This window comes from Bubalus bubalis, chromosome 20 (genome assembly GCF_019923935.1).
Source record: "Bubalus bubalis isolate 160015118507 breed Murrah chromosome 20, NDDB_SH_1, whole genome shotgun sequence".
Taxonomy (NCBI): Eukaryota; Metazoa; Chordata; class Mammalia; order Artiodactyla; family Bovidae; genus Bubalus; species Bubalus bubalis.
In genome coordinates, this window is record NC_059176.1 from 47270699 (window position 1) to 47283498 (window position 12800).

Below are 12800 nucleotides of genomic sequence, written 5' to 3' on the forward strand. Positions count from 1 at the left end.
CCAGATCACCTAATTTAGACACAGTTCGGAGCATCTCATTCTACCCTCCATATTTTAACATTGGTTTCACATTTTCCATTTTTAATCTCTGTGCTACACATTGAGTCATTTCCTTAAATCTTCCAATTGGCTACTTCTCTCTTTAGTTATGTCTGGTTTTCTGGTAAACCTACGCAGAAGTTTTCCATTTGTTTTAATGACTATGTTCTTCATGCCTAGAATGTCTCTCTGGTTCTTTTTCAGATTTTTTTTTTCCAAAACTACCTTGGTTTACCTTATGGTTTTCATTGCTTCAAACATGTTAAGTGCTTTCATCCTAAAGTCTCTTGCTGATTATTCTATCTCTGCCTCATGATGGTTGAGTTCCTCGTGGGATCACTCTCTTCTTTCCTGGAGGGCAGAGGTCTTTCTTCCCACATCAGTCAACAGTTACCAACTTGGGTCACCTGTCTCCACACAGGAAAAGGGGGGGTTTGTTTCCTTAGAGAGACCCTGAGGGGCTGGCCTTGTCAGACCTCCAGAGTGAATGGGCATCAGGAACATCCCTGGGAGCCCCTCTGCCAGCCCTCCAGGGCACATGATCTCTCTGAATGGGCACCTAGTGGTGAATTAAAGGTATCTCTGAGAATTCTTCAACATATTCTGGCCCTTAGTGACCCCCAAAAGTCATTTAACTGTTTATTTCTTCTGTCAAAAAAAAAAAAAAAGGTATCTTCTTTATTTATACGGAGAAATAGAGTATTTTAACTATAAGACTTCAAAGAAAAGGTGACACATGTTTTCTTTAAAACAAATACTTTAATTTCATTTTTATCTGGAAAACAAGCATACAAGTTTAAAGGAAACAGCAAGATCTTTGACATGTCACTGTGTCTTTTTTTTTAAAACGGTACTACAACTTGTTCAAAATGTGAAGATACAGAACCATTATAAATTTCTGGAATCAAAGACTCCAAATACAGATGAAAACAGATTAGTTATAAAATGTCAATTCACGAAATATTCCATTTTCTGTTTTTTATCAGGAATATTCTATAGAAACACTGTATACAAAATAAGGCAGACTTTTAGAAATTCAAGTATAAGATTTTTAGGAAAAATAAGTGTGAAGTCCAGTTTCTTTCACTTTGGGGAGTCCCTGCAGAGCTAGTGTTGGAGCTCTGGCTGCTGCACAGAAGAGCCCTTTCGAGCGCTTCTGGGGCCACTAGTGGTTGTTCAGTCACTCAGCTGTGTCTGACTCTCCGCGACCCTATGGACTGCCACATGCCAGGCTTCCCTGTCCTTCACTATCTCCTGGAACTGCTCAAACTCGTGTCCATCAGGTCGGTGATGCCATCCAACCATCTCATCCTCTGTCGTCCCCTTCTCCTCCTGCCTTCAATCTTTCCCAGCATCAGGGTCTTTTCTAATGAGTCTGCTCTTCGCATCAGGTGGCCAAAGTATGGGAGCTTCAGCTTTAGCGTCAGTCCTTCCAATGACTATTCAGCATTGATTTCCTTTAGGGTTGACTGGTTTGATGTCCTTGCAGTCCAAGGGACTCTCAAGACTCTTCTCCAACACCACAGTTCAAAAGCATCAGTTCTTCAGCACTCAGCTTTCTTTCTGGTCCAATTCTCACATCCATACATGACTACTGAAAAACCATGGCTTTGACTATACAGACCTTTGTTGGCAAAGTAACGTCTCTGCTTTTTAATACAGTGTATACGTTTGTCATAGCTTTTCTTCCAAGGAGCAAGCGTCTTCTAATTTCATGGCTGCCATCACCATCTGCAGTGATTCTGGAGCCCAAGAAAATAAAGTCTGTCATTTTTACCATGTTTCCCCATCACTTTGCCATGAAGTGATGGGACTGGATGCCATGATCTTTGTGTTTTGAATGTTAGGTTTTAAGCCAGCTTTTTCACTCTCCCCTTCCACTTCCATCAAGAGGCTTTTTAGTTCCTCTTCACTTTCTGACATAAGGGGCAAATCATCTGCACATTTGAGGTTATTCATATTTCTCCCAGCAGACTTGATTCCAGCTTGTGCTTCATCCAGGCTGGCATTTCACAAGACGTACTCTGCATATAAGTTAAATAAGTAGGGTGACAATATACAGCCCTTAACATATTCCTTTTCCAATTTTGAAACAGTCTGTTGTTCCATGTCTGGTTCTACCTATTGCTTCTTGACCTGCATACAGGTTTTTCAGGAGGCAGGTAAGGTGGTCTGATATTCCCATCTCTTTAAGAATTTTCCACAGTTTGTTGTGATCTGCACAGTCAAAGGCTTTAGTGTAGTCAACAAAGCAGGTGTTTTTCTGGAATTCTCTTGCTTTTTCTGTGATCCAACGGATGTTGGCACTTTGATCTCTGGTTCCTCTGCCTTTTCTAAATTCAGCTTAAACATCTGGAAGTTCTTGGTTCACGTACTGTTGAAGCCTAGCTTGGAGAATTTTGAGCATTACTTTGCTACCATGTGAAATGAGTACAATTGTGCAGTAGTTTGAACATTCTTTGGCATTGCCTTTCTTTGGGATTGCAATAATAATATACCTTTTCCAGTTCTGTGGCCACTGCTGAGCTTTCCAAATTTGCTGGCTTATTGAGTGTAGCACTTTCACAGCATCATCTTTTAGGATTTGAAATAGCTCAACTGGAATTCCATCACTTCTACTAGCTTTGTTTGTAGTGATGCTTCCTAAGGCCCACTTGATTTTGCATTCCAGGAAGTCTGGCTCTAGGTGAGTGATCACACCATCATGGTTATCTGGGTTATTAAGATCTTTCTTGTATAGTTCTTTTGTATATACTTGCCACCTCTTCATATCTTCTGTTTAGATATCTTAATCTTTTTCTGTTAGGTCCATTCCATGTCTGTCCTTTATTATGCCCATCTTTGCATGAAATGTTCCCTTGTTATCTCTAATTTTCTTGAAAAGATTTCTAGTCTTTCCCATTTTACTGTTTTTCTTTATTTCTTTGCATTGTTCACTTAGGAAGCCTTTCTTATCTCTCCTTGCTACTCTTTGGAACTCTGCATTCAGATGGGTATATCTTTTCCTTCCTCCTTTGCTTTTCGCTTCTCTTCTTTTCTCAACTATTTGTAAGGCCTCCTCAGACAACCATTGTGCCTTCTTGGATTTCAAAAGTTTTCCCAATTAACATCAATCAGAAAAGCCTAACATACACAAAATTTTTTTTTTCCACTTAAAAATTTACTTATTTTTTAAAATTTATTTTAGTTGGAGGCTAATTACTTTACAATATTGTAGTGGTTTTTGCCATACTTTGACATGAATCAGCCATGGGTTTACATGTGTTCCCCGTTCTGAACCCCCCCATCCCATCCCTCAGGTTCATCCCAGTGCACCAGCCCTGAGCACCCTGTCTCATCCATCAAACCTGGACTGGCGATCTGTTTCATATATGATAATATACATGTTTCAATGCTATTCTCTCAGATCATCCCACCCTCGCCCTCTACCACAGAGTCCAAAAGACTGTTCTATACATCTGTGTCTCTTTTGCTGTCTCACATATAGGGTTATTGTTACCATATTTCTAAATTCCATATATATGTGTTAGTATATTGTATTGGTGTTTTTCTTTCTGGCTTACTTCACTCTGTATAATAGGCTCCAGTTTCATCCACCTCATTAGAACTGATTCAAATGTATTCTTTTTAATGGCTGAGTAATACTCCATTGTGTATATGTACCACAGCTTTCTTATCCATTCATCTGCTGATGGACATCTAGGTTGCTTCCATGTCCTGGCTATTATAAACAGCGCTGCGATGAACATTGGGGTACAGGTAACATACACAGATATTTCTATAGTGCAGTAAAAATGTATCATTTATTTTAAATTTGCATTATGAAAATAAGTCTATACACCAAGTGATACGTATTTTTAATGACTATGAATCATGTAAATTTGGTCATGGCATCTAAAGTTGGCTTTCGCTTTGAAGTATTTTTAAATTCATAGAAAATAGTGAACTTCTAATAAAATAAATAAAACATTTTAATAATTGATATTAATAATCAACTTCAGAATTTCTTTGTCTTTTTCATTTGCCATTTAATTTTAAAAGAGAAGTCACTTTCAGTAGTGTTCCAAAGTGAATGATTGCACCTTCTATGATGTGGAAAAGATCCGATTGCCATTAGCTCTTCTTAAGCGCTGAATATAATTGAGAGAAACTGCAACAAGAAATTCTCTGTCATCAGCAGAAACTCTGTCAGCGTCCTTGGCTGGGCCTCCCGAGCTCGGGTTTGGACAGACGGATGCTGATGCAAGCCGTGTTCTCTGAGACTCTCTGCGGAGCCCCAGCAGCAGGCTGGCGCAGTGAGTGGACGAAGCCTCACTCTACGGCAATAGCATCAGGTGGTGGTTAGGGAAGGTGACCGCGTCCCTGGGTGCTCTCGTAGGCTCTGTGCATTGGGGGGCTGATTGGCTAATACTGAAAGGAACTCTGGCCACCCTTCCCCGGTGACCACAGGGGTACCGCACTATTCGGGAGGCGGGCGCAGGCTCCGCAGCTTCATGTCATCCAGTCCTTTCCAGTATTTAAAGTTGTTGTCGAGATGCTGCATTAGCTCAGGCAGGTCTACAAAGGCTGCAAGAAAGACGGGAGTGTGATAAGACTGCACCTTCCCGGGGTGCACATGGAGGCTTTCTAAGGAGAGGGACAGACAGGAGGGGACAGTACTCCATGCTCGGCAGACATGGAACAGCCCACGATAGGCTGAAACCCCATCTGCACCCAGTGCCCGCCGCGCCTCTGCCACCAGCTGACGGCTCTGGCGGACGGAGCGAAGGGGGCTCGCCCGTTTTATCACCATTAATCAGCACCCTTGGGCCTGGGCTGCCTGATTCCGGCCCTGACCGGCTCTCCGGGGCGTCCCATCCCGTTTCCTTGAGCCCATCCCCTTCCACCTGCAGCTCGTGGCACTAGCAGCAAGCTAGTGAAGAAAACTTGGGCCAGGAGTGGCCACATCTGGTCTGGGCCCAGAAGCAGTGAGCAGAGCCTGCAGTCTGGCCCGAGGACCCAGCGCCTTCCACCACCTCAGTCCTCCGTCCCCCGCCTCTCAGCACCGAGACATGGGCTCGTCTCCTGCTGACGGGATCCGGACTGGATGTGGGTCTGCCTCCTGGCAGGGGCCCTTGCCTTAAAGCCCTCTACCTACCAGGGGGCTCCGCCCGCGCTGAGGGCTACAAGGAGGGCCGTGCCCCCGTCAGAGACCAGCCTGCCTTCCGGTCGGCTACTGGAGGAGGTGGAGAAGCTGGGCGAGGGGACAGCGCAAGAGCTCCCTCAGAACGTTGAATCCCGGGCTTTTGACCAGCAGCCCCTTCAGCCCCATGTTCAATGCTCTCATCTTTGCGACTGGGACAACAGGTAGCCCCGGAGCCGGGGGCAGCTGAGGAGAAAGCAGAGAGCGCCCCGTCCGCCGGGACCTCCTTGACAGCGCCTGGCTTCTCGGCCTCTGCACACTCTGAGCCGCTGAACATACGGCACTATGCGGTCCTTAACGTGGGCTCCCCGTTACTGAGGGAGATACACTCGGTGCGTTCTTACCGTCCCAGGCATCAAACATGTCTGTGATGAAGTAGTCAATGAAAGAGATCTGGGATTTGGGGATGCTGCAGGTATTTCTGTCAAAAACCGGCATCACCACAGGCAAGTCCCGTTGCTTCTCTTCGTCTGTCTGCAAGGCAGAAAACGCCAGAATTAGGAGACCCCAGGACCAGGCTCCACATCCACCAGGAGCATTCCCTCCACCAGAGCCTTTCCGGGCAGCCCAGGGGGCTCGTGGGAGAAGCTGGTCACAGCACCAGCGAAGCACCAGGACCCTCCATGACATGTCACGTTGTCCCCGATAGGACCACCCAACCCACATCTTCAGCACCTGAAGGCTCCTGCTGAAGCTCCTGCGGGTGCTGTGTGGGGTTCCTGCACTGCAGGAGCACAGCAGTCTGCCCAGCCGTCTCCCACCTGTGGGTATGTCAGGGGCCTGACCCAGGGCCACAGTGCGGAGTGAGAAACAGCCCCCTTCACAGAGAAGGGACGAGTGCCTGCTTCTTACCTCAGGCCAGATTGTTTCATTTAAAAAAGGTCTAAACACCCTTGAGGCAAAAAAGCTCTAGGATGAAGATTTTATGTACTTTGATAGACCCTTACAGAACATCTTCAGTATTCCAATAATATGTGTACAAAACTGGAAATATAATGAAGATCCTAGTGGGAAGTAGGACGCAAGTTTATCTTAAAAGATATAAGGGAATTTCTTGTTTTTTTGTTTTCCTCATGTTGCTTTCATCAAAGGATCCAGGAGAAAGGATGAAGTGATGCCCGAAGGGTGATGATGAAGCAGGGGGTCCTTCCTGGAGTGAGGTATGAACTTGGAGGGTTTGACGGCGCCATTGGAATCACTGAGAGGTCCCTGGGGAGCCAGGCAGCCAAGGATGAGAGTTAAATAGATGGCTACCCAAGGGGCAGGATGAGGGGTCTTGAGTGCAGGACCAAGTACGGCTGGGGTGAGCTGGGCAAGAGGACTGGAGCCATCCCCTGGCCCTGGAGGTACAGCTGTCCTCAGGGGTCCTGGGTCTTTGGGCAGGCTGCCCCTGTGGGCAGCTAGTGAGAAAGTGATGGAAGGGGCAGCTCAACACAGAAGACAGGCTGGGAGTTAACACTTAGGAAGCCTGGTGTGGGTGTAGGAATTGGTTCTCTAGGGGCACCCAGCAGGGAGGGTGGAGATCCTGGGACGAGTGGACCTGCTGACCAATCCTGGCTTCTCTGGACAGTGGTCAGTGAGAGCAAGGGCTGAGGATGGGAGGTATGCAGTGCATTCAGCCATCAGCCAGAGCCTGGCTCTGTGGCTGAGCTCTGTGGGCCATGTGGGGCTATGGGAAAGTGAAGGACCTCTGTTAAGTGTCTAATATGGGGACCAGAATTCAGGTGTTCCACGGGAGCAAAAGAAGACCTACACTTGGGGCTGGAAGCCTGACCCTCCAACGCTTATACCTGGACCTGTTCCCACAGGGCAAACTGGGCCAGTCCTCCTTGTCCCCCCAGCCCAGGGCTGTTCTGGACAGCTGGCCAGGAGCTGCCTCCCCGGTTCCGTTCTGCTTCTGTCTTTTCCGAGGCCTGGCAATCACCAGCAAGGTGGCAGGGACTGGTGAGAAGTTACGGCCACCTCGCCCTGCACATCAGTGGGTCCAAGGCCCGAGACACTGGAAGAACTGGCTCCACAGCTGAAGGCAGGTGACTTTCCTTGGAAGTGACAGTGATTCGCTACAGCTCTCAACATGAAATCTCCACTGGAGGACAACAGGCAACCTCTGGGGGTTTTCCCAGGAAGGGCCGTTCTGCACGTAGCACCATGCTGCAGAGACATGCTTGTGCGAGGAGCTGCGGACAGTGCTGGGGACGGTGCCGAGGAAGAGGCCTGGGCTCCCTGTGCAGGTGGGCGGGGCCAGACTCCGGGCCAGGGCAGGAGCCAGCAGGAGGGGCTGCTGCTGTTCCAGGCCTGGGGGCCGAGGCACACAAGCTTGGCTGTGACTGCTCAGGCCAGGCTTTCCTGGGAGGCAGGGCAGGGAGCATCTACACCAGCTGTTGGGCCAGGAGCACAGCCCAGGAGGTGTGGGAGGCAGGGTCGGGGGCTCTGGGCAGAGGATGAGTGGGGAATACTGCCAAGTCTGGGCTTCTGCTGTGGTGGAGCCTCTGCTGTCAGGCCAGTGCTGGCTCAGCAGGGTCAGCTCCGTGCGAATCTCTGCCCTGGTGCTTGCGTGGCAACAGGTGGAGGGTGCATAACAGCCTCGGGTGCACAGCCCACCGGCCTGACTGCTCAGAGAGCAGGGCCCTGGGGTGGGTGCTCTCCTGACACGCCTTCCCTGGTCAGCTGTTCAGTTAAGAATCTCTGCACGTGTTCCTGAGGGTAATGAGCTGTAACTCTTTCCTGGGATGCCTTTGTCAGCTTTACATACCAGGATAATAACAGCTTCAGAAAATGAGTTGGGAAATGTCTCACCTCTGTTTTCTGGTTTAATTTGTAAGACTAGTATTATTTATTCCTTAAATGTTTGACAGAATTCCTCAATGAAATGATTTAGAGTTTTATTAAAAAAAAATCATGAAAACATTTTGACAAAAAATGTCTTTACTATGGACTTTCTTTACTATGGATTATTACTTAATCATGTCAGTTAGGGTAAATTGTATTGACAGTTTTTAAGGTATTCATCCATTTCATCTAAGTGGTCAAATTTATTGTGACATTCCTGATATTGGTGATTTGCATCCTTCTTGATTATTTTAGTTTTGTATTTACCAATTTTGTTAATTTTGCAAAAAAATCCAACTTTTGGCTTTGAAAATGTTTATTATTCTTTTAAATACTCCTGAATTTTTATTTTATACTGGAGTACAATTGATTTACACTGTTGTGTCAGTCTCAGGTATACAGCAGAGTGACTCAGTTATACATGTATCTTTTTAAAAAAATTTATATTGGAGCATGGTTCATTTTCAATGTATTAGTTTCAGGTGTATAGCAAAATGGATCAGTTTTTTATATATATATCTCCACTCATTTTTAGCTTCTTTTCCCATATAGGTTATTAGAGAATATTGAGTGGTGGTCCCTGTGTTATACCGTAGGAGCTTGTTGATTATCTCTCTTATATACAGTAGTGTGTATCTGTTAATCCCAAACTCCTAATTTATCCCTTTCCCTTGAAGTCTGAGAGTCTGTTTGTTTATGTTTTGTAAATAAGTTCCTTTGTATCATTTTTTTAGATGTCACATAAAAGCTGATGTGATATGAATATTTGTCTATCAGATTTACTTCACTTAGTATGATAATCTCTAGGTCCATCCATGTTGCTGTAAATGGCATTGTTTCATTTTTTATGGCTAAATAATATTCCATTTTCTTTTCCATTCCTCTGTTGATAGACATTTTAGATTACATCCATGTCCTGGCTATTATAAATAGTGCTGCAATGAACACGGGGGTGCAGGTATACTTTATGATTTTCTTAGGATATATGCCTAGGAATGGGATTGCTGGACTATATAGTAGCTGCTTTTAGCTTTTTAAGGAACCTCTATACCTCCATAATGGCTGTACCAATTTACATTCCACTAACAGTGTAGGAGGGTTCCCTTTCTCCAAACCCTCTCCAGAATGTATTGTTTGAAGACTTTTTGATGAACATTCCTGACTACTGTGAGTGGTAAATCATTATAGTTTTGATTTGTATTTCTCTACTAATTAGTGATGATGAGCATGTATGTTGTCTTTGAAGAAATGTCTATTTAGATCTGCCCATCTTTTTATTAGGGCTCCCTGGTGGCTCAGAGGTTAAAGCTTCTGCCTGCAATGTGGGAGACCTGGGTTCGATCCCTGGGTCGGGAAGATCCCCTGGAGAAGGAAATGGCAACCCACTCTAGTATTTTTGCCTGGAGAATACCTCGGACGGAGGAACCTGTTAGGCTACAGTCCATGGGATTGCAAAGAGTCGGACACGACTGAGCGACTTCACTTTCACTATCTTTTTATTGGGTTATTTGGGTTTTTTGATATTGTGCTACATTAGCTATTTGTATATTTTGGAGATGAATCCCTATCAATCACTTCATTTGCAAATATTTTCTCCCATTCTGTGGGTTGTCTTTTCATTTTGTTTATGATTTCCTTTGCTGTGCAAAAAGCTTTTAATTAGGTCCCATTTATTTATTTTCATTAATCTAGAAGTGGATCCAAAAAGATATTGCTATGGTTTATGTTAAGAGTGTTCTGCCTATGCCTTCCTTTAAGACTTTTATAGTATCTGGTCTTACATTTACGTCTTTAATCCACTGAGTTTTGTTTTTGTGTATGGTGTTAGAGAATGTTTTAATTTCATTTTTTACATGTAGCTGAGAGTTTTCCCAGCACCACTTATTGAAGAGACTGTCTTTTCTCCATTGTATCTTCTGACCTCCTTTGTCATAGATTAAGGACCACAGGTGTATGGGTTTATTTCTGGGCTTTCTATCTTGTTCCATTGATCTGTATTTCTATTTTTGTGCCAATACCACACTGTTTTGATGACTATAGGTTCGCAATATAGCCTGATGTCAGGGAGACTGATTCCTCCAGCTCTGGTTTTCCTTCTTGGGATTGTTTTGGCTATTTGGGGTCTTTTGTATTTTCATACAAATTTAAACATTTGTTCTAGTTCTGTGAAAAATGCCATTGGTAATTTGGGAGAGACTGAACTGAATTTGATTGCCTTGGGCAGTAGAGTCATTTTGACAATACTGATTCTTCCAATCCAAGAAGGCCAGAGGCATCCCAGAAATGGAGCCTGCAGGCTGCTGGGTTGGGGGGGACAGGTCTCACTGCCAAAGCAGTGACCTCTAGGAGAGCTCAGCTGAGGAATTTACCACAGGGCCTCCACCACTGGTGTTCCTGCCCCTGCAGTGGCCACAGCCGACCCCCACCTCCAGGAGACCCTCCAAAACCTGCAGGTAGGTCTGGTTCAGGCTCTAATGGAGTCACTGCTCTGGCCTGGGCCCCACTGCTCATGAAACCTTGTGTGTGCCCTCAAGAGTGGAATCTGTCTTCCCCAGTCCTGTGGAGCTCCTGCACTCAAGCCAAATGCTCTGGGGGCTCCTCCCCCCGATGCCAGACCCCCAGGCTGGGAGCCTAACGTGGGCTCAGACCTCACTCCTGTGGGAGAACCTGAGCAGGTGTGGGATTTGATTACATCGTGAAAGTGCTCGTCCTCCTGTCTTGTGGTTCTTGGTCTTTGGGTGTAGAGCATCTTTCTAGGTAGGGGCCAATCCTTCTTTGATGAGGTTGTCCAGCAGTTGTGATTTCGGTGTTTTCATGAGGAGATGAGCTCAAGTCCTTCTACTCCACCATTTGCCCTTCAGTTTTTTCTAGTGTTTCTTTACTGTTTGCTCATTTTTTTTGCTCTTATGTTACTTCTTTCCTACTTACTTTGGGTTTACTTTGTCTCTTTCTAGTTTCTTAAACTGAAACCTAAGATGTTAACTTTAGGACTTTTCCCTAATTATAAATGTCCCTCTGATAACTAATTTCCTTTATCTGAACCTTAGACTATTTAGAAATGTCAGTTTCTGAATATTTGGTGTTTACCTAGGTACCTTATTGTTACTAATTTCTGATTTAATTCCACTGTGCCTGGAGAATAGATTCTGTATGATTTCAGTTAAATTTACTGAATCTTTTCTGTGACCCAGCATGATGCATATTGGTGAACATATCAGTGTCCTTAATAAATATTCTGTAGACATGTGATACGGGTTTTATAAACATTAAGTAAGGTAAGGTGGTTGACAGTGTTGTTGGGATTATGTGTTTTTACTGATATTTTAATCTGGTTGTTCTATCAGTTGCTGAAAGGGGGTATTAAAATCTCCAACCATGTTGTACTTGTCTCATTTATTTTGAAGCTCTGTTATTAGATACACACACACTTATGTCTTCCTACAGGACTTTTTATCACTATGAAGTCTCTCACTATCTCTGGTACTATTCTTTGTCTTGATGTCTATTTTTCTGAGATTAATATAGCTGTTCAAATCTTTATATTTACAGTTTCCATGGTATATCTCTTTCCATCCGTTCACTTTACACCTCTCTGTTCTTTATATATATTTTAAGTGTCTTTTGTAGACTGCATGTAGTTGGGATTATTTTTTCAAGATCCATCCTGATGATCTGTATTGGAGTGTTTAGTCCACTAAAGTAAGTACTGATGATTAGAGTTGGAGCTACCATTTGACTGTTTTTTTCTATTATTGTTTTCTCCTGTTGCCTTTGTATAATTTAATAAACTTGAGAATTCCATTATACTAATACCTACTAGCTTTTAAGGTACACTGATTGCTCTAGGGATTACTAAATATATCCTTCACTTCTCAGTCTACTGAGCTAATACTGTAACACTTAATGTAACATGTAGAAACCTTGGATTCAGGTAGATCCGTTTTACTTTCTGCCATCCTTTATGCTATAGTTGCCATACAGCTTATGGTTACATCCTTTACAATTCAGTGTTATAACTTGTGCTTAAAATAGTCCTATGTATTTAGAGAAATTCCAAGGAAAAAAACTTTTAGAGTTACCCAGCTATTTATCATTTTTTAAAGTGTTTTTATCTTTTTATTTTTACTGAGGAATTTGATAAATAGCATTATATTAGTTTCAGATGTACAACATAATGATTCAAAATTTTCATATATTGCAAGATGATTACCATAATAAATCTACTTAACATCTGTCACCATATATAATTACAGAATTTTTCCTATAATTACAACTTTGAACATCTACTCTCTTAGTAATACAGTACTGCATATTTGAAAGTTGCTAACTACAATTCCCATGCTGTACATTACAACCCCATGACTTCTTTATAACTGGGAGTTTGTACCTTTTGACTCCCTTTAACCATCTTGCATCCACTCAGCTAGCAACCACAAATTTGTTCTCTGTAAGATTCCACATATAAGTTAGATGATATAATAGTTGTCTTTTTCTATTTCACTTAGCATAAACCATTTAAGGTCCATCCATGTTGTCCCAAATGGCAAGAGTTCATTCTTTTTAATGGCTACATAATATCCCATTATATGTGTGCACACACACCCACATCTGCTTACTCACTGACCTGTCAATGGGTGCTTAGGTTGCTTCCAACTTGGCTCCTATAAGTCGTCCTGCAGTGAATGTGGGAGTGCGTGTGTCTTTTGGGGTGGTTAGTGCTTTTGTTTTCTTTGGATAAATACCCAGAAGT

At 43.8% G+C, this 12800-nt stretch overlaps 1 protein-coding gene and 1 long non-coding RNA gene across 18 annotated transcripts in view; one reads left to right on the forward strand and one right to left on the reverse strand.

Annotated features, from left to right (window-relative positions):
* LOC123330842 overlaps nt 1–12800 on the forward strand; it is a 44765-nt gene that overhangs the window by 26470 nt on the left and 5495 nt on the right. For 2 of the 12 annotated variants that reach the window (XR_006547045.2, XR_006547049.2), the window contains exons 1-2: nt 7319–7452; nt 10425–10503. The exons of 6 other annotated variants lie outside the window; for them this stretch is intronic. This is a non-coding gene — a long non-coding RNA (uncharacterized LOC123330842). Of the gene's footprint in view, nt 1–7314; nt 7453–10424; nt 10504–12800 lie in introns of those variants that run through there. 4 more of the 12 variants (XR_006547051.2, XR_006547053.2, XR_006547044.2 and 1 more) reach the window with 3 other exon arrangements.
* The window catches only part of PDE8A (phosphodiesterase 8A), a 143630-nt gene continuing 134653 nt past the window's right edge, over nt 3824–12800 (reverse strand). For all 6 annotated transcript variants that reach the window (XM_025271685.3, XM_025271683.3, XM_025271684.3 and 3 more), the window contains 2 exons: nt 5566–5695; nt 3824–4605 (listed from right to left, as the gene is read on the reverse strand). In XM_025271685.3, the coding sequence (XP_025127470.1) occupies nt 4499–4605; nt 5566–5695 (237 nt within the window). In that variant the 3' untranslated portion in view covers nt 3824–4498. The remainder of the gene's footprint in view (nt 4606–5565; nt 5696–12800) is intronic.